Raw genomic sequence first — 26,728 nt, 5'->3', positions numbered from 1 at the left:
CCTTATTGTGGCCTTCCAGTATATGAAGGGGGCCTACAAGAAAGGAGGAGGGACTTTTTAAGGTGTTGGGTAGTGATAGGACTGGGGGGAATGGAGCAAAACTAGAAGTGGATGTTAGGAAGTTCTTTACCCTGAGGGTGGTGAGACACTGGAACAGGTTGCCCAGGAAGGTGGTGGAACTGGATGATCCTTGAAGTCCCTTCCAACCTTAACAATTCCATGATTCTATGAAGACTGAGAGTGTTCTTCATTCCTCCATGTCTCTTGGCTGTACTTGAGTAGTTAGTGGCATGTAGGCGTAGCGTGTTCACTGGTAGCCTGTTGTGTGGAGCTGGCTGGTCTACTCTATTCTCTTTCAGAAATTTTTTTAATCTAATCTAAGCAGTAATGAGGAGGTTTGTGTAACAAAAAAGGTCAACTAATGCATGCTGAATGATGAGGCTGGAAACTAGGGCCCATGTTGGCAGGATGGCATATTGTTTCTACCAGTGGACTTCTGGTTTGTGCATTGCACAAACTGGACAGTGTGAAGGCAGGGTGATGCAGCCATTACTTTTGTATAGTTGTTGTACCTTCTGTTTTCCCTGTGTGTTAGCTGCTATCCTGATTTAAGGAGTTAGGTACTCCAGAGTCCTATGGTCAAGGTATTCACTGAATAAGACTGAGACTGTGGACTAAATTACTGATTATTATTTAAAATTATATTATTAAATAACACTGTAGAAATCATATGTTAATTGCTTAAGATAATTCTAGACTTTTGTGTGGGAAGTTTTGCAATATATCATCTTGCTGGATTGTTTTTGTTAAGAGTTACAGGTATGGCCCTAGAACTTTTGATGTTGAGCTATTCCATTAGAAGTGGTAACAGCAAGTTTTAGTTGTCAGCAATCAAGATAAAGTCTGATAATCTCTCTTTATGCTACGCAACGAAATTACTCATAACTTTTGTGGTGGGTAAAGAATTTTTTCTGGACTTAGGCTGTTGACAATGAGTGGTGATTTAGTTGCATTTTTGTCATGAAGTTTTTCTGCTAACGCAATTTCCCCCCAATATGAAGTACCTAACAATTTCATTCTGTCTTTATAAGACTCCAGAAGATGTACATAGTGAGGAGGAAGACACAAAGTTTCCAGGAAATAATTTAATTGATGTTACTGATGTTATGCAGGTAATTATATTTCACAGGTCTCCTTTACTTTTAAACACTTTTATATATATTTTAATATTATTCTGTCATAACTGAAAATACAATGTAGAAAATTGGTTTGCTTAACTAGCTACTTTGAAAATACATATTATAAGCAATACTGAACTGTTAACAGTGCTATAACTAGTATTAGAAATGAATGTCTGTTAGTAAATAAAGGACTTTTGAACAGTTACAGCAAGAAACTAAAATTAGCTTTTATTCAAACGTGTCAGAATCCACTAGAAATAGAAGTAGTCCTCTAAAATCAGCAGTGATTACAGCACTTAGATTTCACAATTTCAAACCCTCAGTGTAATGCATATGTAAGATACTCTGACAAATTTTAAGTAAGGTGACCTATATTTTAAAATGTAAAAGCGTGTTCTGAGGGTTCCCTTGTAGAAAATTTCTGTACAGAGCAATTTGCATTTGCCTTTGAGGTCCTTACATGCTTTTAGGAAAGCATTGCATTTCAGTCAAACGTTGTGTAGCTTTACAAAGGACAAGTAGTATGTGAGTACATGCATACAACATCTACTATTCATTTTGTGGATCCCATTAAGAGTTTACCACTTTTTTGTTTTGCTGGATGCCTTGTTAGTGTGCCTGTGAATGTTTAACAACATTGTTTCTGGATTACAGTTTGTATTTGTAAACCATTGTTTCTGGTTTACTTGAGATACCCTTTTATGGTTTGATTTTTTTAGGTAGCAAGTAGTTTTTTTTTAGTTAGCTGACCTCTTGTCAGTCAGTAGGGGCTGATAAATGCTCCACGTTGGTAGAGCAGCCTGTATTTCACTTCTCCAGATTCAGAGCAAAAGAAAACCTCAGTGGTAGCTGGGAAAGGCTGCCTCTGAAGGAAGCAAGATGCTACCACCCAGGTCTGGTGGAGTATCTTGCCTCTGTGGAAGATGGCAGCTTTCACATCCTCCTTCATTTAGGACTTGATAAACACCAAGAGCTTGATATTGCTATTACTGGTTAGTATTTCTCTTAAAGTGCTTTTTCATCAAGCTTCTCTCCAGTGAGATAGATTTGCTGTGTGCATATCAAAATCTACCAAAAAATGAATTCTTTTTGCCTGTTCTATGTGCTCTTGATTGCAGGATTAGAGTGTGCACCAAATATTAACTCTGTAGCCTATTTTAAAAGGAATTAATCTTTTAACATTGTCAGTTAGTGAAAACATTCCTAAATGGGTGCTTTAACTATCAATACTTTATTGATTTTTAGTTTCAAAATTATGTTATTGTAGGTGAGGAGTTAAATCTATTTGAACATCTTTCTTCTATTAAAAAAAAAGCTTTTTTATATTAAAATAAATAGGAAGGCTATTTAAGAGATCTGTTTATGAACTAACAAAAAAAATGCTGCAATGTTAAATTTTTTATATATGAATAATAGTTATTAATATTTTCATTCTTCTTCTGGATTGCTTTTATCTTTTATTTTTGGCAATGGGATATATTTTAACCACAATACGAAATCATGTTCCAAGTGAAACACATGTTTGGCCTGTGACCACACAGGCAATGTTCTAAAAAATGTGCAAGGCAAACACAATGTGAAAGCATAAAATCAACCTCTGGAGTGGCAGGGGTATTTAAGACATCAAAAGAAAGCAAAGTTATTGTTATAAAAGAGGCTTCAGATTCATGAAAGAATGTGCATAAAATGCTATCCGGGAAAATAACTTATTGTTGTCTTCCCCCACACTCCTTTTATTATGAAAACTTAATTCTGTTGCAACTGAAGAGGGTGTTTGTATGAAATAGCTTTTCTTTTTTTTTTTTTTTTTCAGTGATGGATATTGCAAAAATGCCTCAGGACCTTGTCTCAGGCATTTCCTTTTCCTAGGATTTGTTTTACCTTGTCTGCTAGAAGATACCTGCTTAAGAGATACTTAGGTGTTGAAATGCCAGCTGTTAACTGCAGTAGCCCAACAGAGGCAAGGCTGCCACAGCTACCTGCTCCTGGATGCAGGCAGTGGTGAAGGCTGAGCATGTATTGCTGGTGGGCTCACACACAAGCACACATAAGTGATACAGTGCACATGCCTGTACATGAGTGGCTTCACAGAGCAGCACTCAAACAGCACCAATGTGCTGATTCTGTTCCCCTCTTTCGCAGCTCAGGATGGAGGTCTAGGAGGGAATCATAGTGTCATTGAACAGTCTGGGTTGGAAGGTTCCTTTAAAGGTCATCTAGTCCAACCATTCTACAATAAGCAGGGACATCTTCAACTAGATGAGGCTGCCCAGTCCAACCTGACCTGCAATGTTTCCAGGGGTGGGGCATCTAGCAACCTGTCTGGGCAGCCTGTGCCAGTGTTTCACCACTGCCACAGTAACTTTTGCTGTCTAGTGTTTAAAGACTGACTCATCTTCCAGAAGGGTTGAATTAGATGCTTGTTTCACAATAAGAAAATTCATGTGGAATAAAGCAGAAAAAGCAATTACAGCTTTGATTTATTTTTGATCAGTGGTTGAAGCTAAAATAAAGTGGGTTCACCTTTTTTCAGAGAAGATGTTTTATAATGCCAGCCCTGCCTTGTCCCAGAGTGAGAAACTTGCTCAGCTAACATGAGCCCAGAACATACTCTTAGAGCCTACTTTCCAACTCTTGTGAACAGCCACATCCTGCAATACGTTTAGCTAACTTACTAGCATTTAAAATTAGAGACACTATATAAACTGTAGAGATAAGAGCAAAAGAATCTTCCTCAACCCTGGTGTCCCAAAGATGCTCCTCTATTTTTTTCGCATGCATAACTCTTCAGACAAAAGATCACAGCTGGCACCTGCAGTGCAGCCTGACCTGACTTGTGAAAATTGCTTTAGAAATCTATCAGGAGGAAATCCATGATTAAGTTTTGGGTGGCTTTAATACAAAACCATGCATATACTTGTTTAGAAATGGAACAAAATTAATCTATACCACCTAATCATTTCAAACATTTTTCTATTTAATTATCTGAAAGTAATTTGGGACATAGAATTTTGGCTTGATACTTTATTATAAAGTGCTGTGATTAATATTCCAATCATAGCTCAAAGACTTTCTAATTTATGCTATATTTTGATTGGGAGTCATGATAGATATTTTCGACTGTCTCCAGGGAGGTAAAACTCAGAATTGAGCACAGGTTATTAAGAATTGGTTTACAAGTTGATGTATGTGCAAGTTCAGTCTGTATAATTAAATACTGACTATTCAGCAGAGATAATGTATCACCCCAAAATGAAAATAATTTCTTTTGGGTTTGTGCACTGTTAAATATAAAATTTTTTTACACATAATTTAGAAATGTAGAACTGCAGAAGTTTGTCAGAAACTGCTAAATATATGTAAGATTTATTGTATGTACTTGGTTCATTTAATCCAGATGTTTATATTTTGCATACTTTCAGAAAAGATTATATTAAATAGACAACATCAAAGAAAATTTATGGAGTAATGCAGTCAGAAGAAAATGCATAATGAAACTCCAGACAAAGACATCTTTACATTTGCTGTCAGGACGAATTATGGTTATGAATACATATATCCTAACAGAATGAACTGCTTATCAGCTTGCAAGGCATCCAGTGCCATTCTGAGTTTAACTTCACTTTCTTATTTCTGTGTCTAGAATGGTTTAAGAGATCTTTGTTTGTCAGCCAGTTATACATATTTTGGTTTGCCTGCTTTGTACGTTACAGCTTTTTTTTGAAGAGCTATTACTATTCAAAGATCCAGAAAGATCCCACTCCCTGATATCTATTTGTTCTAATACTCATCATGGACCTTTTTTTATTCTCTGTTATTCCCGGTCTCTGTGATTTGTTCTTCTTATTCATAGAAAATATATAGTGAAGGTATTTTTTTATTTTTTTGTGTTAAAAGTAAATTTAATTTATATAAGGAAAAAGAAAAACTTTTATCTCCTTTCACTATGTTGAAGATTAATCTTAGTAAGTGTAGATTTACAGTGAGCTCTTTTATGCAGATCACATACTTCTCACTGGTAATTTAGGGCTCGTCTCTTCATCCCTGTCTGGCTTGCCAAATTTTTTTCTTAGAGAATGATATTTCTATTAGATACATTTGGTTTTAATATTGTAAGTGAAGGATGCAGGTTCTCATCTGTCATGAAGCATTTCTAAAGTGTTACAGTATGGTGGGTTGGTGACTGCTTTTGTGGAGCATACACAAGCTGTATATGTGCTCAGGGTGGGAAAGGAGGGTGGCATCTTTCAAAACTGTCAAGCATTACAGCACACACCAACTGACTTGCTTAACTTCTACAAAATAGCACATTAAGCTTAAATGCAAAGTGTCTGAGGATTTTGTGAGTTGAGTACCCAGAGACACCTATTAACTTTTGGCAGCTGAAGTTAGTGGAAGTGCAAACATACATGTAACGTATGCATAAACTAGTAATATGTAGTCTTCAGTGCTGGCAGCTTTATTAAGAGTTTTGACTGACTACATGCTTGTTAACTTTTGGGAATGTAGACTTTAAAGTAGAATTTTATTTTCTAAAAAATACCCAAACAAACTCCAAAGGCCAAAACCAGAACAAAAACTCATGAAAACCCCCAAACTAAAACACCAAAACCTCCCAAACCAACAAACAACCCCCAGACCAACCGAAAAACCCTAATCCAATAAGTTACTGTGGAATGTTTCCTAAACTTTTGTTTAAAGGAGGAGCACTTTTGGAGTTTGTATTAAAGAAACCTGACTTAGGTCACAAATAAATTTCTCAAGTATTAGCATTACCATTGGCTCCCTGCCCTGTGCAGCACAGGCAGGAAATATGAGCCAAATCATGTTTTACTTAGCAGTTCCTATAGCTTTATACCTCTACAGATTTATGATTTGCTAAGTTTAGAATTACATCAATTAACTTCAACATACAAAGAGGGAGAATGTGGTTTGTGTGCTGTGGCACATCTACAAATGTTTCTTAAAGAAAAAAATTTGACAGTTACCTTAATGACATTGCCTTCCAGAAATGCACCATAACTTAATTTACTACTTATTTATTAGGATCAAGAAGAGGAGAGAGATGAAATTCCAGAATTCTGTGAGCCTGTTCTGGAGCTCGATGGACAGTTTAAAGTTGCCTCACCAAAATACAATGGTCCTTTGTTTCCTCCAGTGGCTTCTACTCCTCAGCAGTCTTCTGATGTTTTGGATGAACTGATTCAGAGAAGAGAAACTATAGAAAACAAGTTAATAAATTGGTGAGTTGCAAAGTAACAAAGTGGCAAAAGAATATATATGGAAGAGGGAATGACTCCATGAAAACACCTTCCCTTTCCTCTCCTCTCCTTTCCCTTCTTCTTTCTCATTTGAGCTTCCTTTCTTTCTATGTCAAGAATGCTCTTCTGTATACTTCTAGGTGCCTTGGTGTTTGCTGATAGTTAAATGTGTTTTATTTTGCTAGGGTGGAACAAGAAATAATGGCAAAAATTGTCAGTGGGATGTGCCCAGTTCAGAAAGAAACAGTCCCCAGTGTGAGCACCTCAGAAAGTGAAGACAATGAGACTGTAACCTCTGACATTGGTAAGCAGAAGTTACTGGTCTCAGCAGATGGATTAGCTCAATTTTTGGCTGATTTTATCAAGCTGCATAGGTAGCTGTTGCCTGAGCCTAAGAGTGGATTATACTGAACCAGGGAAACTATAAAATGCAAAAGTACGTGTTTTAATTTATGTTGAGACAGAGCAAGTGTTATAAGGCCTTTGAAATAAATAATCTGAAAAAAGGAAGAAAAAGAACACATAAAATGCACCATTGTACAAATCAACTTCTGTTATTGGCTATCTAAATCAGATCTGGCATTTTGCTAAGTCTCTTAGGTTTGTCTTTTTTTTTTTTTTTAATTAATAGGCATGTCAAAAATCACCCCTTTATAAATGTGTGAGAATGGGAAACAACCATTTCTCCTGTGATGTCACAGTCCTTTGCTGCTGCCATCTTTTATGATCCTGAACTGCCTCTCTACTGTTGTTTCTTCACCTGTAAAATAACACCATGTTTTGCAAAGGAATGGTTAAAAGTTCATGGAGAATAAAATGAGTGGCTGCAGTACAGTACCTGCATTTTAAGAAGTGAGACTTGGATGTTTACTTTATGTTTCTTCATTTTCAGTTGAATTTGCAGGTGGTGGAGGATTTCAACTCTTTATTAATGCTGGCTTGCCAGTGGACTCAGACATGATCAGTCATTTGGTAAACGAAGCTCTCAGTGAAACAATTGCCACTATGCTGGGCAACAGGCAGGCTGAGAAAGCAGTTCCTGCTACAAATGTTCTTCCAAGTACAATGATCACTGTGGTAAGTGTCCATTTCATTTAAGCTTTCCTACCGAAGTTCTGAGAGTTAATTTCTTTGTGGCTTGATGGTTCGACTATGTGCAAGACAAAGACAATGGAAAAAGGCTGATGAACTCAATGTCTGTGATTTGCATTTTTAAATTAATCCTTATTATATCCCAGCAAGCAACAAGTTGAAACCTATTTCATTTAAAAAAAAAACCAATTCCTTTGTACTGCATACAGCTTGCTATACTTATACATATTTTACTTAGGAGACTGTGCACAAAACTAGTCTCTAAAGAGAAGACTTGGTACTTAATTTCATGGTGTCAAAAGATAGCTCATGTTATTTTCAGCAAAAATAACTATGCTACTTTCCTGTGAAGAAATGAATTATGGAGAAAGTAATTTCTTCCTATAAGAAGAAATAAAAGCTGAGAGTGATACTATTTTTGTCTTATGGGCTTGCAGCCATTCTTTAATATCTGTAAAATTAAGCATTAATTCTTTCTAAGTTTTGAATTTGGTAGTTTTCAGTAAATGCTTCAATGGTTAGTAGGGCTTCCTGTAAAACAGGATAATTTTCTCTGTTCCATTTGATAATCAAATGACAGTTGGCTCTTACTTTGATAACAAAGATATCTGTGCTACAATCTGGTGTTGTATAATGTCTTTGGGATGAATGTGGAATTCAATGTGCTTAGAAATCTAACTATTCAAAGCTTTGTTGAAAGTGAGATCAATTGTTCCATTTGCTACAGTGCAGGTAGCCTGAAATACCACCTAGTGCCTGCTGTAAGTAACCAACAGATTGTTCTGTAGCCAAAAGTAATTATTTCACTGCTATAGGCTTAAATGCAGGCATCCTGCATCTAAAGACTTCTTCCTCACTCCATTACAGATTAAGGAGGGTGCGATGGTAAAGAGGACTGTTCTTTGCAGCTTATTCTTCTGATACACAAAATCCTCTTCTAATAACTGTTCTGCATTTACTAATGGACCTCTTAAGCATTCTTGTTTCTATACCAGTTTAAACTGAAATATCCTTAGGCTGAAATGGTTGTTTCCTCATTCATGTGTGCACTTCAAGAGATCAGTTTTTTCTTCTTTGGCCTTTGTTTGATTAGGCTAAATAAAGCAATAATCTGTATGTGTACCTTTTTTAGCTCCTGCTGGTGGGCAACACTTTTGTGTTTTCTGGTTTAGATTGGTCTTGACTGTGGGTAGCACTAATGTACTAATAGGTATTATTATTATTATTATTATTATTATTATTATTATTATTATTATTATTATTATTAATGTAGCCAAGATGGTGTTTCCTCAGTGCCTCGTGCTATAGTATTGATACTCTCTGACCTTTATTGCATCTCTGGTAGCTAATAATGTGATTTTTAAAGTCTTTCCTTATTTGTAGGTAATAGTTATCCTCTGGATGAATTGTATATTCATAAGGGTTTTTCTCGTCTCATTTTTCTTTTTCTGCACAGCTTAGAGCAGAAGTTTTTGAACTTGTAGTTTATACATTCTTGATCTACCCTCCTTACTGTGGAAGTTCCTATCTAGCACTTTCTGGAAGTTTCCTATCCAGCTGCCCAGTTACCAAGTTCTGTAGCATTCACAATGTCACGCAGTTGTTTCTGAACTGCCAAATGTGTTAGCATGTTCCACTTCCCAGAGAATATTTTGATAAAAATCATCAGGCTGAGGATTTACTCTTCCGAAGCTAGCTTGGCAGCCTTCCTTCAGCTCCATTATCTTGTTTTCTTTATAAAATGTTAGAGAACAGGGCTGGAAAAAACCTGGAAAGATCTGTTGCCTCCATAGCAGGCTAAACAACAACCATCATACTTACTTGTCAGATTTCTCTTCATGGCTGTCATTTTTTTAAGGAACATCAAACTATGCTTCTGCTTCTTTTAGTGCTTTTTCTGTCTTGGTTATTGCTTTGTTTGTAATCTTTTCTTTAGCTGATTCTCTTACCATAAAATTATGTTACTGATTTCAATTTTGTCCATGTCACAAACAATTTTCTAATGTAACATTGTCTCAAATGCTTTATTAAATTCATATAATCATATAATTCATATTTATACTGGAAATTAGGAAACAAGGGGGTGGCCGAACACTGGAACAGTTACCCTAAGGAGGTGGTCAATGTCCCAAATTTGTCAGTGTTTAAGAAACATTTGGACAGTGCCCTTAACAACATGCTTTCAGGTCAGGGTCAATCTTGGATTGGCCAGGCAGATGAAATGGATGACTGTTGTAGGTCCATTCCAACTGAAACATTGTGTTCTGTTCTGTGCTATTCTGTTCTGTGCTATTCTGTTCTGTGCTATTCTGTTCTGTGCTATTCTGTTCTATTCTATTCTATTCTATTCTATTCTATTCTATTCTATTCTATTCTGTTCTGTTCTGTTCTGTTCTGTTCTGTTCTGTTCTGTTCTGTTCTGTTCTATTCTGTTCTGTTCTGTTCTATTCTATTCTGTTCTACTATGTTTTATTCTGTTCTATTCTAATTCTAATGCTATTCCATTCTATACATAATGATTTCCAAATGTAATCATTCTAATGCATAATTTATTGATTTTTAATTTATTTTGTCCAGGCATTCCTGATGCAAATTTGTGTTTAGGTGGAGGAGTTATATCCATGAAGCATGTATCTAAGCAACAACTGTTCCTGTTCTGTGGTAACCTGCCTTTCTCTCTCTTCCTCAGCTGTCTCTGGGGATATGCAGAAGATAGGAGTTTTGCATTGAGATAATAACTGTGGTTACATTTTTTTTTCCCTCAGGATTCTCATGTGCCTACTCCATTGCCAACACCCCAGGCCACACCACCACAAACACCACCTTCAGAAAAAGAATTTCCCCCAGTCAAAACTCCAGAGTCTTCTCTGTCTCTTACAGAAATGAGTGGGGATATTCAAGAACATGAAAAAATTAAAGAAGCAGGTAGTGAAAATAGTTATTGAAGTTTAGAAGTATCAAATATGCTTTAATCTACTGCCTTTAATTTTCTTCTTCAAAGACATGTTATCTCTCAGGATAAATATTCTTGAGGCTATAATTCAAGTGAGAACTCAAGTAGTACAAAAATTGTGGGCTGATTCATATGAAAAAGCAAACATCTTTTATTTGCTAACAGGTCTATTTTCAAACTTAATGCACATTTCTATGGTCTGTGTGATTTGCATTCCTCTCAGCCCCCCCCCCCCCACTTTTTTCACATCAGAAAAATAGCTGTCCTTTGCTCTTTCCTGTGTTTCTAATGTTAATTAAGTGAAAGATAGACTCTGCAAGTAAAGAAGCTTTTTTTTGTGAAATGTAGAGCAATCTCCCTTGTTAAATGAGTAAGAAATTGAGGTTTTATTCTAGCTCCTTTGGATGCCAAGAGCATACTGAAAGAAATGGTCTTAATCTAGTCTTGTCTCCATAACTGTAAGAAGGTATCACAAAAACAAGTGCTCAGTAGAAATTACTCTTTCTCTGTCTGCGATTTTCTTCTTGCTTTCCTTTCTGATTTGGAATTTGACTTCACATATGCAGGAGTTAAGAGTCCAGCTGCCACTAGTCGTGTTGGCACACCTGTGGTTACCCCTGTCAATACACCTCCTAGAACAACCACGCCAAGCCCTCCTTCCTCAGAATGCGTCTCCAAAGACACAAAAATGGAAAGTCCGAAGCTTCCAAACCCATGGGATGATGCAGAACTTCCCCTGGAAGAAGAAAAACCCAGTCCTGAAGAACTGTTTCATCCCAAGGCTGTGTGAGTTGAACAGGCTGCATGGTTTTCTCATTTCTTTTAAAAAAATTTGCATATATTCTCAAAAGGTCAGTAGAAAGAAATGCTTAATGTATGTGTCAGGAGGCACTGAGATGAACCAGGTTTTTTTTAATTTTTTTTTTTTTTAGTTGCTAGACTTGCATTTTGGAGAAAAATGTGTATTCAGGACCTTTCTTAAGCTTTATCAGTGCTTATTCATCACCCTGCTGAATATTGCACTTAGTAAACTGGTATGCTTGCCAGTAATAAATGTAGTGTCAAAGAAATACTGTATTATTAGCATTTTAGGTTTTCTATTAGCTCAATGGGAATACACACAGTAATTTTTAGATACAGCCAGAAATTCATTAATGGTGTTAGTTAACCATGTTGATTCTCAAAGTATTCAATCAAATACTGTGCTCTTTCATTTGAAAAAATAACTTGCAAATTAATTTATTTTCAGTGTTTATTTAAGACTTTATATTGATCATTGTGTTTTGGTGTCTTCATATTGTGTATTCTTATTTTACAGAGAAATGTCAGTGGCTAATGATGAGGAACCACAGGCTTTGATTTTACCACCTCAGCATTCACCACCGAGGCTCCTTGAATCACATGGTGGTGATCCACAGGTTCCATCACCTGTGTCTACAGTTAGTTCTGAGCAGTCAACGCAGGAAGGTAGCCTTACCCTCACAGAAACAGAAACTGCAGACAGACCCATCTCAGAAGGGGAGGTGCTCTTCAGCTATGGACAGGTGCTGGCTGAAAGAGGTAACTAACCAGACAAATTTGTGGAAATTAGAATTTGGATTATTTTTTTTCATTATAATCTTATCTTCCAGTCTAGTGAAGTTACGTTTCATATATTTTCTGATAAAACTGCAGATACTAACCTGGTTGTTCACTTTCAGTTCATGGTTTTGGATTTAAGAGAACTCGTTGCTCTTTTCCTTGTCTCTGAACAAAATGCTTCTGCTTACTGGTGAAAAAAAAGGCTAAATCTGCTCATTTGTCGTAAGATCAACTTGGAAAATAATTGGGACTGTCTTACATGAGTACCATATGATACTAAGTTTTTATTAAAAGCAAAGTGTAAGAGCAGTTTTCTTGGGAGCTGAAAATACGTCTTTATAATACACATCCATCAGTAGGAATTTCCAGCTTTACTGAAGCACTGTGTTGTGATTATTAAAGAATGTGGCCTTGGCCTTCTTTCACATAACTTGCCTTTTTTTTTTTAGTGGTTGTAACTTAAAGTATTTTTCAGCCTTAGCAGAAGGAGGACTGTCTCTTCCAAACCATGCTGAGAGCTTAACCAGTACTTTACAGGATGCCAATGAAATGGTAAGGAAATGTTTCAGAAGGAAATGGAGTTGGTACAGTATTCTGCCTTGAGCAGCTTGATAAATTGGATGTGCCATAAGCATTTTTGCTTATAAACATTTCTAATTTATGCTTTTAAATTGTACACTTAACAAAGAATGTTAGAATTTCAGAGTTCCAAAGTAAAACCCAGCATTATACAAACTAATTTATATTTTAAAAGAAGTTGAGTAATTTATATACTTCCGTAGGTGAGAGATAGCTAATATGCATTTTAATTTCTTTATTGTTTTTAGTTTTGAGACATCAGAATAGAACATTGTTATGCTTTAAGCTGTTTCAGCTTTGAGCCATCTTTTAATTAATTGTGTGCTTAAATTATTAAAGTAGGTTAGCTAAGGCTGGAGTTAGTTACTGCTGCTTAAAAGCCCAGTGTAGTTTCATATCTGGTGTCTACTTTAGTTCGTTGCCCTGGAAGACTTCCAGTTCAAGGTATTCTCCACTCCCTTTCTCTTTTAACACTTATTTTCCTCAAATGCCTGGACTAAAAAGCAGAAAGGAGAACGCATTGTGTTGTCAGTTTGCTTATTTTTAAATGCCTAGATTTTCATGATACCACTTTGAAGTGTGGAAAGTAACAGCTTACTAATTGTGTGCTAACACAAGAATTATTCAAGTTCTTACAAAAATGTTTTTGGGTCATGGATTATGTGGATTTTGTGTCTTTGTTTTAGGATTATGATCCTCCCAGTGAAGGGCAAGTGGTGAGAAGACCAGGTAAAGGCTTTCACAGGGATCCTGTTCTGACTCTTTTAGCCAAATTAAATCAAGCACCAGTAACTGCACAAGAAGAGATGTACCATTTGGAGGTAACTTACAGTCTTTTTCCTTCCAATACAGTAGTTTTGAAGTGATACTTTCCTACTCAAAAGTAGATACAATATTTCAAGCTTTTCCTTCCGTTGGCTATAGTGCAGGTCTGTACATTTCATTTTCTACTGGAAGTGATCCCAGTTCTGTTGGCTGTGTTCTCCTATAAAACTTTTTATAAACACTGAAGGTTAAGTGTTGTTATAAACAAGTCAGCTGTACGTAGATCACACGTACCTGGTTTTCAAGATGTGTATGCAACTGTTCCAGCACACCACATTTGTCCTGTCCTTTGAACATCAGGGAGGTTTTCTGTCACTTCAGCAACATAGGTGGTGTGTTTGACAGTACATGTTCACTGCAATTTACAGCTGTGAGTGTTTTAGGGAGGTATGAAGAATAACTCAACTAATGTTTACATCCACTTCTGCACATTCTGTTGGTTGTAGTATGGAAACAACCCTCTAAAATACTTATATTTAGTTGGCAGACAAAACCCAGACTAATAGAAAAATATAAAGATCTGCATCACAAAGAAAAAAAGTCATTTTTTCTCACACACCTAAGTATTTTCTATGTGGAAAATAGTAGTTTGGACAGACTATCCGTTCTAACTGCCATAGCTGGAGGAATGTTTAAATGAAGTGAAATTTGAATAATAGAATCACAGAATGGTTTGGATTGGAAGGAACCTTAGAGATCAAATAGTTTCAACTCCCTGCCATGGGCAGGGACAGCTCCTACTAGACCAGGTTGCTCAAAGTCCCATCCAGCCTGGCTTTGAACACTGCTAGGGTTGGAGCCTCCACAACTTCTCTGGGCAGTCTCAGCACCCACACAGGAATTTCTTCCTAATGTCTAATCTAAATCAAACTTCTTCCCATTTGAAGCCATTACCCTTTTTCCTATCACTACATGCTTTTGTAAGAAGTCCCTCTTCAAGCGTCCTGTAGCCTCCTTCAAATAATAGAAGGCTGCTATAAGGTCTACCCAGAGCTTTCTGTTCTACTGCAGTATGGTTCATGAACACCTGTATTTATGTCAGATCTTGCTTTTTATAATTTTATCAATGCATATGCACTTCTTTCTGTTTCGGTCAGTTTAGTCTGAGTAATTACTAACTTCACTCACTTCCTTAACTGTTCCTTTGTCTGTCTTTATTTTGCTTAATGAGCTCTGGTGGATGGATTTAGTGAAAAGCTTTCTACAGTGTCAGCTCTGAGTCTGACTGTAATTGTAGTGACATTTTCTCATCAGCACTGCCAATTACAAATGCATCTCTAATTTGCTTTTTCCCTTTCCCATAGTTACAGACAGCTCAGTCTGTCCACACAAGACACTAATAAACTCCCCCCAGGTTCTGGCAAGCATGCCTTCTTGAAAAAGAAAGAGTAGTTGAAGTGCCTTAGAATGAGTCTGTGCAGCTGTGTGTATCTGTATGCAGCCTGTTTTCCTGTGTAGAAGCAAGCTGGGTTTTTCTCTGCGGCTTTGAAAGTCAGAATCCAGAGGACTAACCCTGTTTTAATTGCCATCCAAATATACTTAATAATTGAACTTTTTCTCTGACAGACTGTACAGCAGAGAGCAAATAGCTTATAGGTGTTTTCAATGTTGTAAGGTCAGACAGTTAACAGTGGCCATATGTCTAATCTTAAAGGCCTTATGTGCTAAAAATATAACTTAGGTTTTGATCATGTTGGGATACCATTAACAAAACAAGTGGTGTTTTTTGGCTCTAAGTAATTCCTTTCTGTCCAGTACTGATACCTGGAGATCTTGCTTTCAAACCCAGTTAGATGTTATCTTCTCAATTCTGTTTTCTTTATTCAATGATAATAGTATAGACTTCAGTTTATATATGCTCTAAGAATTAGCGTCATTAGGTAACAATAAGTGCTTTTGGAAGAAGGACATTGGGGAGGTTTAATACCTGCTGTTCTGATGTTGATGTTCTGTGTAGGATTCTGATGATAGTGTCGGGGAGCTCAGTGAAGGCCAAAGACCGAGGCTGATCAGAGCAGCAGAGAGAATCCTGATGGGACACTCAGTTTATATGGACCGTCCAACTGCTCAGACTTCTGAGAACAGACCGCTCCAGGCTTTCCGTTCCCTGTCACCAGGGGAGCTTGGCCAAACAGGAGGTACAATTGGACTGTCCTTTCTTCTCCATGATATTGATGTGGGTTCTGAGGATTTTCTGTAACAGTACCTGAAATAATTTCAGAGGATGTGTTCAAAATCCAAAGTTAAAAATTTACAGGCAACTGCTGCAATGAAAACTGCTGCATTCCTGTTGTGAGAACTGGATTTAATTCAAATCTCGTCTTCATTCTTCTTTGTCTGTAATAGTCTACAATTTGGACAAAAGATATGGCAAGTACCAACTTACTAATACAAAAGTTGACTTGTAAAATAGGTATTTTATTCTTTTAAATCAAATTTAATTCTCAAAAACACTTAGTTTGACCATTCTTGAAGTCACTTTCCATAGGACAGGTATTAATACCAGCAGATCAAGCTACTTCTCTCTGTCCACAGCACTCCTCCTCATTGTTTTTTTTCACTCCATCACTTCAGTGTCTCATGCCTGGTAACATATTTTAGCTTCATATATTCCTATAACAACATAGAGTCTTTTTTTTAACCACATAGGTAGCTGAGGCACACACATAAAGGCTCACACAAAGTAGTGCAGGGATAACTTGCTGTGGTAAAGCAGGAAAGTTAATTCATTTCTTTTTAGTTGAAATTAGTGCTGTAACCAATGGCCTATCCTTCCTCTCCCTTATTTTCTATCCCAGTTTCTCAACTGTTATCTGAAGTTTGCTTCTTTACTTGCTGCAAGCATGTAGAAATGCTTCCTTTTGTTGACTGTGGTTTTAAATATGATTAAGCAGTTACAACACAAATGTGGTTGCACTGATTCATTGAAAGTTATGTAAGCTAAGGTGATCAAACACCTGGTTTTCTGTCCTTTTAATTTTTGTATTTATAAATTTGACAAGGGAAGCATATCTCACATTATCAACTCTTAACCAGCAGGAAGTGGATTGAAACTGAATGTGTTCAACATGTGTCAAAAATAATCTCAAGAGAAATGAACGTATTTGCTTAGTTTTGAACTGAATTTATATTTGAGAGGGTTACACAGAGAGGAAGCTTTTTAAGATCACTGTTACATAACATTTTCGACCAGCGACACCACTGTCAGCCTTGAAAATAGGGTCTGATACACGATACATTATCAAACTTGTACTTGAAACTAGCTTTTTAGATGTTTGGAGATTGGTTACATTTGGCTCCCTGACATAAGATATTTCTCCAAGTCACTTGTTTGACACTGTGTTGCGAGAGGACAGCCAGCATTAAGAAGGTTGTGATGGAAGAATGAATTAGCAATCTACAATATCTGTAGTAAGCCTCTAGCAGTGCTCAGGACCATAGAGAGAGTTAGAAGATGTGGGAGGACCCGTCTACCAGAGGGCTATTTCCTTCTTACCCAGACTGTTCATAGCTGTGTCTAGTGTAAAATGTTTCTGTCTCCTCTCTATTTCTAAAATCGATTTAATTGAATTTAGGATGCCTTTTGTCTGTCCTTTAAGTATCTAACACTTTCCAAAAACATCTCCTGCATGTGATGATAATCTAGAAGCAGTGTTTCTCTAGTCATTTTTTATGCTCTTCTCTCTAAATCTTGTAGTGTTATTTGTGTTATAGTGGTTTTTTGAGAGAAGGTGAGTGCCCTGGAGTAACTGCTGCAGGGAAATGGCCTGTGTTTTAACATAATCTGTATTAATCCCACACTGAATTCTGTTACATTCTGATGATTTCTAATTTAGCTCCTGTCCCTTCCCACCTCTGAACATGCAGCACAGTGTCCCTTGACATTACTAAGGAAACCATATTGTATAAAAGGTGGGATCTGCTTTCAAGACAAGAGTATTTTCATATCAAGGAGGAACAGAAAATCTTGTTTCTAAGGCATTTTGTTAGTGAAGTCAACACTGAATAGGAAAATACCTGTTCTGGGTAAGGGGAAAGGGATGATCTGTGATTTTTTTCTGCTTTTCTTCCTCATCATCTTATATCTGTCCACTGGTATGTGAGATTGCTGGTTCTTCAGTCTATTGCAGATCAGAACTAAGCCATTTCCTGATAGCCACAACAGTTACAATTCAGGTCCATCAGTTTATTTAGTAATTATTCTTAGGGATAAAAATAAGTAATTGTTACACCAGTGGGTGTTAAGAGTTCATATATTTCAGGGTATATCATAGAGTCATAGAATGGCTTAGGTTGGAAGGGACCTTAGAGATCTACTTCAGCCTCCCTGACATGGGCATGGGTGCTTCTCAACTAGACTTGGTTGCTTAAGGCCTCATCTAACCTGGCCTTGAACACCTCCAGGGAGGGGAAATTCACAACCACCCAGGGCAGCCCGTTCCAGACTCTCACCACCCTCATATTGAAGAACTTCTTCCTAAGATCCAATCTAAACCTGCTCCCCCTCAGCTTCAAACCATTCCCTCTTGTCCTATTGCTAGACACCCTTATGAAAAGTTCCTCTCCAGCCTTCCTTCAGGTATTGGAAGGCATCTCTAATGTCCCCTTGGAGTCTTCTCTTCTCCAGGCTGAACAACTTCAGCTCCCTCAGCCTATCTTCATAGCATAGGTGCTCCAGCCTGTGGATCATCTTTGTGGTCTTCCTCTGTACTTGCTCCAACCATTCCTTGTCCTTCTTATGATGGGGATACCAGAACTGGACACAATATTCAAGGTGGGGTCTCACAAGAGACTATGTGTGTGTATGTGTATATATATATATATATATATATATATATATATAATCTAGCAATGGATTTTCAGTTTCTCTGTCAGAATGACTCACTCACAGCTAGAGCTGTAAGAACTGTGGGGATGATGTGTCTTTAGGTGTCTTTGGTGTTGTGACCAGTTTTTATTTATATTATGGAAACTCAATGTCTGTTTGTAGGATGGAGCAGGTGTTGCTTCTGTAGGTATATGACAACATCTTGATGATCAGTCTTTCATTTATAAATCCTTGGTTTTGGTGCTTAAAGGCATGGATATAAAAAAACAACTTGCAAATGAAATGTGGCACATGTAGTTTTACAGTGAACAATAATTACAGTTAATTAAGCAATTTTTATACTTAATTAGGCTCAAAATTCATTCTTTGGCTCTGTGTGATAGCAGAAGGCTAAAGTTAGTTCATGAGCTGTCAGTACATTTTCCATAAAGATGTTTTACCCACATGTAGGCTCCAACAGCGTGATAAATGCTGGGTTATATAGCAAATTATCCTTTTAAAGAAGACTATATACAGGTTTCTTTTCACACAACAGTGAAACATTTTCATGAGGAAGCCTTTCCAATCTCTTTCCAGTATGTGTGTTAAAGCTCATTAAGCATATAATGGTATGATGAACTGTACAGCTTTGAAGCTATCATAAATGCTTGCCATGTTAGAAACCCAGATGATAAAACTGATTTATTTTTTTCAATTGCCACAGACACTTATTTTTTATTTCTTTTTTCCCCTCAAGAACAATTTAAAGAATATACACTGAGCCGTGTAAGGAGGAAATAATTCTCTTTAACATTGTATGTCCCATTGTTGAATCTTGAAAGGCTCCACATCCTACCATATCAATTGAACTGGGAGATTATTACTCCAGCTCATCAAGGAAATTTTTTCTCTTTATTTTTCTCTCTAAACAGAAATTCTTGGAGATGCAGATACAAGTCATGGTCCAATGCTGATGGCTGAACTGGAATCACAGCCACTTTCAAATCCTGTTCTGCAGTCAGCCCAGCTAAGCTGCAGAGTGACATCTGTCTCAGAGGATCTGTCCCAGGTAAACTGAAAGGATCTTTTCCGTGACTAGTAAGAAACTGCAAACTGAAATCTAAGAAAACAAATTTTCCTGTCTCACTGTGGTAACTGAGGTCACCAAACTGGTCCACTTAAAGTAACACATTCAGCTGAGAAAACAAAGTCGAAAGTACATGTGTGCAATAAAAAGGAGTCTGTTTGCTGTGATGGAATGTCACATGTGTCTACAAATATCTGAGGGGTGGGTGTCAGGATGAAGGTGCCAGTCTCTTTTTGGTGGTCCCTGGTGATAGGACAAGGAACAATGGATACAAACTGGAACACAGGAGATTCCACCTCAAGACAAGGAGACACTTCTTGATGGTGAGGGTGATGGAGCACTGGTACAGGCTGCCCAGAGAGGCTGTGGAGTCTCCTTCTCTGGAGACTTTCAGAACCTGCCTGGATGTGTTCCTGTGTGGCTTGCCCATGATGATCCAGCTTTGGCAGGGTGTTGGACTCAATGATCTCTGGAGGTCCCAACCCCTAATGTTCTGTGATTCTGTGAATCCTTCCAATATGCTTTCTGATAGGTTCAGACCTCCTCTTTTACCTCTTCTGCACTTCCTCACAGCTTCACTGGTCTCTCAGGATCTCATAGTCTACACACTTAGTTCAGATGGGGCATTCCTCTGTTTTAGGGGCTCAGTGTTTCAAATACAGAAGAACAACATAATGAATATAGGGGAGAGGAAGCAACAGTAGAGGTTTGGCCTCAGAAATTGTAACCCACTGATTAAGCATTTCAGATTAGTTCTTCCTAACAGAGGCAGTGTAAAAAAGTCAGTAATGATGATGTACCTCAGAATACTTGAAGGTAGAGGAAGATCCTATTGATCTCTGCTTGAAACCTACAGAGTTAATCTGTTGCTATTTTATTACTATGTGCTGTTACCCTAGAGATGATGATTTACTCACTAACTAAAGGGAAATTCAAATAACAAGTGGCAAAAGCTGAAAATGAGGTAGCAGACTGCTCTTTGATACAGTAAGCTTCACAGTGTGTTTGAAAGCTACCATATACTTAACCCCGATTGCTGTGCTCATGGATGCATTCTGTCCTTCCCTGATGTTCTATATTAAAAATAACCTGAAGTATCTTACATGGACCTATCTTTGGGTTAATTTTTTAAGCCTTCATGTGTATTGTGCCACTGGTGCCTGAACAGTTCTTATATATGTCATATGCAGTGATGCATTTTCAGGAAGGGTTTTAAATGTTATACCTGATTCATTCTGAGATCACTGGAACATATTGTTTCTTGGAATGATTGTTCACAGGCAAGACTGGATTCTGTTAAATCCCTGTGTCTGTTGGGGTGAAGCTCATATCCTTCTTATCTTTTCACTAAGCCAAAAGTAAAAGGGACACAGAGGATAGAACATGTTTCCTTCTTTTAGCACCATTAGCTGTGATAAAGAACACATCGATACCTGCATCAGATACTCTACAGAATTACTTGATGGGGTTAGGATTGATTTTTATTTGCCTGGGGATGGGCAAATGGTAATGTGCTATGTGTAAGATTACCTGGAAAAAAATAAAAAAATATCTCTACTAGCTGATTTAAAAGCTTGTGTTGACAGCATCTATCTACCATGTAACAATGATGAATCTTTCCCCTAATTTCAATAAGGGATGGCATCTGTATTCAGATTTACAGCTGTATCTGCTTTGTCACCTGCCTGTAGGAAACAGATTTTGTGGTCGCACAATGTCAGCTAAGAGAGCAAGAGATACTCAGGCTTTCAGAATGATTCATTCTATGACATACTTGAGGCAATAATCACTTTAAACTTCTTAAAAGATCTCCTCCCAAATTAGTCACTGACTCACATCAATTGTTTCACATCTTGTTTTTCATCTCTAAGACAGTGTTTGCCTTCATTGAAATGGAACTGTATCAGCTATGTACAAAGCAAGACAGATCTATGAGCAAAGCCAGGCTGTTCATGGTGTTTGCTGAGAGCCCTGAGAAAAGACACTGTATTTTAGATGTTGTCCAGCTGGGCCTTTGGTTTGGTGGAAATTTTTTTCTGATTCAACTGGGAATGATCCTCCTGGATGTCAGAATTTGTTATGGCAAACCTTGGATGGTTTCTGTAATCTGTCTGAACAAGATCCTCATTTCAGGGAAGCTGTGGGCAGTGATGTTGAGCTGCCATATACCTGCCACTTGTTCACTCCCTGGCACCAGTTTCCTTTGACCAACAGGAAGTGCATTGTTTTCATATGTAGGGCAGGAGCGAATGCCTTTTAGTCATGAAGAGTGAAGTTTATGTGTGGCCTCTTACTCGAAAACAGGAATTTTCTTATCTACCCAAATTTCTTGGCTGCTCCTCCATTTGTGGCATTGGAATTTTTTGAGATTTATATCTGGTTTTAGCCACTGTTAGACAGAATGACAAGACTAAATACATCTTCGGTTTGACCCCTTCTGTCCATTCTTGTGCAACAATACAGGAATTGACTGTAACTTGTGGTCACTTAGCCTCCGTGCTCATAGCTCTAAGAAGCAAGAGAATCACTAGGAGGCAGCTTGGCTCTTCCTATTCTAGATAAATCATTTTGGTCATGGGAGGGACGTGAACATTGAAGTTATATTAGTGTGGCTAAACATTTCAAAGATGATAAATCTAAATCATGTGAAATCCCAAATGCATTGTTCAAATCTTAGAAAATGAGTTACTTGCACAATATTTCCATAATGTTCTTAAGTATGAACGTTTTTATATAATCAGCATTTTTTAACTGGGATTGTCAGTTTGGTATTCTCATTATCTTTCATATTTAGTATTTCAAAAGGCATGTTTTTGTTAGTCTTCAGGAATGCGTAATTGTAGGTTATGAATCTCCGTGTTGTTTCTCAACTTCTGTTTGCACATCAGTTCAGTTTAAACTGTTTTATGGTTTCTCTTTAGTAAAAATTCAAAGCAAAAAATACTTCAAATGGACTCATTATTAGACTGTTATGCTGCTTACATTTAATGTGTTCTGTAACATTGATCTTTGATCATATATGTATAAGAGCTGGCTTTCAGAAAATCATCTCAACTCTTTATCCTGTCAGCTTTAAATGATGTGCTGTGGTGTGTAGAGGTGCCCAAGTTAGTGGCAATCCTAACTGATCTGTCCATGCACATAGCACCTGATAGAGATGCTACCTTGATCTCAGGTGGACGTATATTGGCTTTTGTAGGCTTATGCTCATGACTGTCCTGGTGAGATTGTGTTGGTGCTTGTTAGAATTGGCATGCCATCTACTCCTGTAACTCTCGCTGTGCTTTGTTCACTGGGGAATGTAAATAGATCCGTGCAGCCATTGAGAAGACAGTTACTGAATGGCTTGCCTTTTTGTTTCTCCTGATTTTTGTAACACCATCTTAAATGATTGTTAAGTACATGAGAAGCAATACTATTACTGACGAGATTCCTGTTAGATTAGGAGACAGTTGTTAGCTGAAAGAAATCTCCATCCCTGATTGTGTAGTTGGCACCATGCTTTACTGTTTGCCAGACATGAAGATTTTCTTCTTTCATCTGTTTTTTGGGCTGTTTTTTTCACTAGTGGCCTCCACAACGGTGGAGGATTTCTCTTACAGAAATGAAACACACTTTTCCTTTTCTTCTTTTTTAGTGCTTGGGGAGCAAAATGCCACTGGTACTTTGTCATCAGGTCTTCAAGAGAATACCTGTGCCGTTCCTCCTCAGGGCATACAATTTTCCTAGAAGCTGCACAGCAGTTCTGTCCTTAGGCTCCAAATGCTGTGTGATATGCAAACGGTTATGATGTTTCATGTTCCTTCTTTAGGATTCATCTATGGAATCAACAGAATAACTGATGAAATCAAATTTGTCTGCCTTAGAGAATGCTTAAGCATTCTAGGACTCCTTGGCTCTGTTTTGCACTTCTCTTTTTTCCTGTCAACATCTAGTGGAATGTCCTTGGGCCACAATTCCTGTTCCAGTTAACACATAAGATAACAAGTGTACTTGACAAATAAGGTGTGTTTTCCTTTTTAACACTCAGTGCTTTCGTTTCTTGTAAAAAAATTGTTTTCCTTAGACATCGTTGCAGACATAGGCCCTGAAGAGCATTTCAGGAAGAGCAGAAAGTGGTTTTATAAACATGGTCAAAGAAATAATTTTAGACTTGGCACTTCCAACCTGTGTGCTGAAATTTTGCTTTTTTCTTTTCCCTTTCAACATTATCTTTTTACTCAGGAGGATAATACCTAGGGAGAAGTCCTGAGTATTGAAGAAAGCCAGAAAGGTTTTTATATTCTTTCCTCCACATACTTTGAGCAGAAACTGAGGGTCTCCTGTGTCTTCAGTCTAAATGGCACTTTGCCATATCTACTGCTCCCAGGATGTTCATTTAGCGGAAATAGCATTGCGATAGGCTGATTCAGAGATGAATTCTTTTGAAGTCAAAAGGAAGGAGAACAAGTGCATATCCTTTAATTAATCTTTAAAAACCTTTTTGGATGTTTCTTAGATTTTACTGTGCTTTTAGATCAAAAGTCAGATTTTTAATATTATTTTCACGTTTAATATATAGAAGGAAAGCCAAGGAGCTGCACAAGTTGAGGCTTTAAGATCCCAAGTTGTTCATGGAAGAAGCAAGTCTGAAGAGACACAACAAGAAGGTAAATCAGTGTCAAGAAGCAAACATTGTTCTTTCAGTTAAGCACATCACATTTAAATGTTGCTGTGTACTGATGCATAATAAAGTTCTGATTTTGCTTAAATTAATTTTTAATTACTACCAAATTTCCAAGCATTTATATATAGTGTGTTTAACTCTGTGTACATAGTTCTATTGTTGGGGTACACTGAAAGGACTGGAAACATGTCTGTATGTGAGTCACCAGAATTCTTGCAATTAAGTATTTATTTAATTTTTTATTTGTCTAGAGCATTACAATGTGCATATTATGTTGTCAGCTGAATCTTAATTGCTTTATAGAATGCTGTTCAGCAAACAAAATATTTATAATGTTGTGATAGATGGCAATGGTTTGTATGTATGAGAAAATGCAAAGGTTCTAGAGGACAACTGAAAGATGATACAAAGTTAAGATCATGCAAATATGAAAAAAATAAGACATTTTCAATGTTAAAATGGCCTGGTTTGGTGGGATGCATTTCATGGTAGTGTGTAGCAGATAACCATGCATAACCATGCTATTTGTGGAGATTACTTAACAGTGTTTGTTAAAAGTGTTAAGGATGTTGCATGAGAGGCAGAGAATATTTTTTGTTTACTGTAGTTCAAATCAGTGTTGTAATAACATGAACTGTGCACATTACTGCTATATGTAATTGTTTTAGCAGATAAGAAGTTTGAGGAGGTGGTTGTGTGAGATCTGTATCAGTTATAATCTTACGTGCTAAGAACAGGGAATCTAAAAACCTGCACGTCTACAATACATGCAATTATAACTGCTCCACCCTAGTATAGACAAATTCTTCCTCCAAGTCCTTTTCAAAACAATTCTTTGAACTTCTTCCATTTATTTTTTTTTTTTAACATCCAATCAAGTTAGAATTCTGAGGGAATTATTTTGCTTCAAATATTTATAAGTGGTAAGAAAAGCCTTAGGCCAGTGTTATTGGTTGTGGGACTTGGAACCTAATTTCCAACCCATGCTTTACATATGAAGAGAGTTATGAATAATGTAAAACCTGGCTTCTATGGACAATTAGTGGAAAAGCTCACAGAAGTGAAGTGGCACACCTCAGTGCATGTGTGTGTTTTGATGCAGGGACATGGATCACCATATGTTTGTGAAATGGGTAAGAAAAGACTTCATTTATTTTAAAATGGAGGTTATTTTTTATTTAATATTTGTGCAAAATATTGCAATGACTTTTTCTAATAGGAAGAACTGCATTTTTTTTCTCTGGTGTTCAGAAAATCCAAATTCCCTAAAGAAAATGAATCTCCAGTAAGTTGAGTATGACCTTTGAATTGCCAGAAAGGAAATTATGTGGCAAGCCTGTCTTGCAGGATCAACCCATTTTCCATTTTAAAGCACTTTTTCTTACTAACTGTTATAGGAATCTTCATTTTCTTCTTCTTCCCAACATTTGCTATTAAACATCAGAGAAAAGGAAGAATGGGGGATCACAGAATGGTAGGGGTTGAAAGGACCTCTGAAGATCACCTAGTCCAACCCCTCTTTAGATAGTCTTCCTACCACAGTACTTCACGCTTTGATATCTCAATGTTGTCTCAAAGTGTTAAACAAGATAGAACTTCCAGCCTGTATTTTTGAACAAGGTGTTAGTGATGGATGGAAATGGAGTAAAAATAATTTTTTATCAAATCTGTTGTTTGCTGGCATATTTGTATTAAAAAAATCCCCAAACCAAAAACCAGTACTTATACTATAATACAAAGTATTTGGGCATAGTCCAACTATGTCAGGTGAAAATGTTTGACCAGGAGATGGCAGTAGCCAATTTTCTTTGAGAGGAACAAAAAAGAAAAAAAAAGATGATTTATATAGCAGGATAATTTAAATCACATTCAGCGTATACATATTTAATGAGTCAATAAAAATCAAGAGGATTTGCAAATGGAAACGGCTGTCTGTCAGTTTTAACCAGGAGGTCTTGTCTCTATGAGCTTCACCACAGCAAACTTAATCAGGCAAAAAGTTGAGGGGTAAAAACTAGTAAGAATCCTTTGAAAGAAAAATGAAAACTTGCAATGTGATAAGTGTACATGGGTTTAAGTAAATGCAACATTTCAAAATTAAGCACATCTGTTACTCTGAGTTCAAAGCACCCTGATTATAAAATCTTCATGTCAAACAGTTGCCTTTACTGAGGTAGCGGAGGACAGTGAGGCTGAAAATGGAGAACCATTTCAGAGGCAGAATTATTGAGGTATTTTTGCAGAGTTTAAAGGGTAAATGGTTGTGTTGGTATGAGAGCTTAGAAAATCTAGTGCCTTGAAATGAAGTAGGAATTCACGCTGCTAGGAGAAAAGGGAAATTGGTTTTGGACTTTGAGTTGGATTTTAAAAAAACCTTTGTTGTTTAATTGATAAATACACGACAGGACTTGATTCTTCTTTTGTCTGTGGTCATAAATATATATACAGTAGAGCTTTCTTTTGTTGTTCAAAAAATTTTTGTGGTCTACAGGGAACATGTGTTTTCACTGAAAGAAAGTTGATTGATGTGTTCTAATGAAAGTTGAAGTTCAGTAGGACTGTTACAATATCATGCCTGAAAGGGTAATGTCTCCTGAAAGTTACAACTGAAAATAAAGCCTGAATGTATTATTAATTGAAATGTGTGCCTTTGCTAGACATAGTGGAGACAGTGGTTTGAAAACATATATTTGTAG

At 37.0% G+C, this 26,728-nt stretch overlaps 1 protein-coding gene across 1 annotated transcript in view; it reads left to right on the top strand.

Annotated features, from left to right (window-relative positions):
- Positions 1-26,728, top strand: part of KIAA0586 (KIAA0586 ortholog) — a 109,941-nt gene that overhangs the window by 28,112 nt on the left and 55,101 nt on the right. Inside the window, 13 exon segments of the mRNA XM_054400675.1 lie at positions 1,092-1,172; positions 6,228-6,424; positions 6,628-6,746; positions 7,335-7,519; positions 10,300-10,459; positions 11,054-11,273; positions 11,806-12,047; positions 12,544-12,620; positions 13,334-13,468; positions 15,430-15,610; positions 18,470-18,472; positions 19,212-19,348; positions 23,928-24,015. Of these exon segments, the coding sequence (XP_054256650.1) occupies positions 1,092-1,172; positions 6,228-6,424; positions 6,628-6,746; positions 7,335-7,519; positions 10,300-10,459; positions 11,054-11,273; positions 11,806-12,047; positions 12,544-12,620; positions 13,334-13,468; positions 15,430-15,610; positions 18,470-18,472; positions 19,212-19,348; positions 23,928-24,015 (1,825 nt within the window).

Source organism: Indicator indicator, chromosome 4, assembly GCF_027791375.1.
Source record: "Indicator indicator isolate 239-I01 chromosome 4, UM_Iind_1.1, whole genome shotgun sequence".
Lineage (NCBI taxonomy): Eukaryota > Metazoa > Chordata > Aves > Piciformes > Indicatoridae > Indicator > Indicator indicator.
The sequence above is the reverse complement of the archived record's forward strand: the minus strand, read 5'-3'. Positions and strand labels throughout refer to the sequence as shown.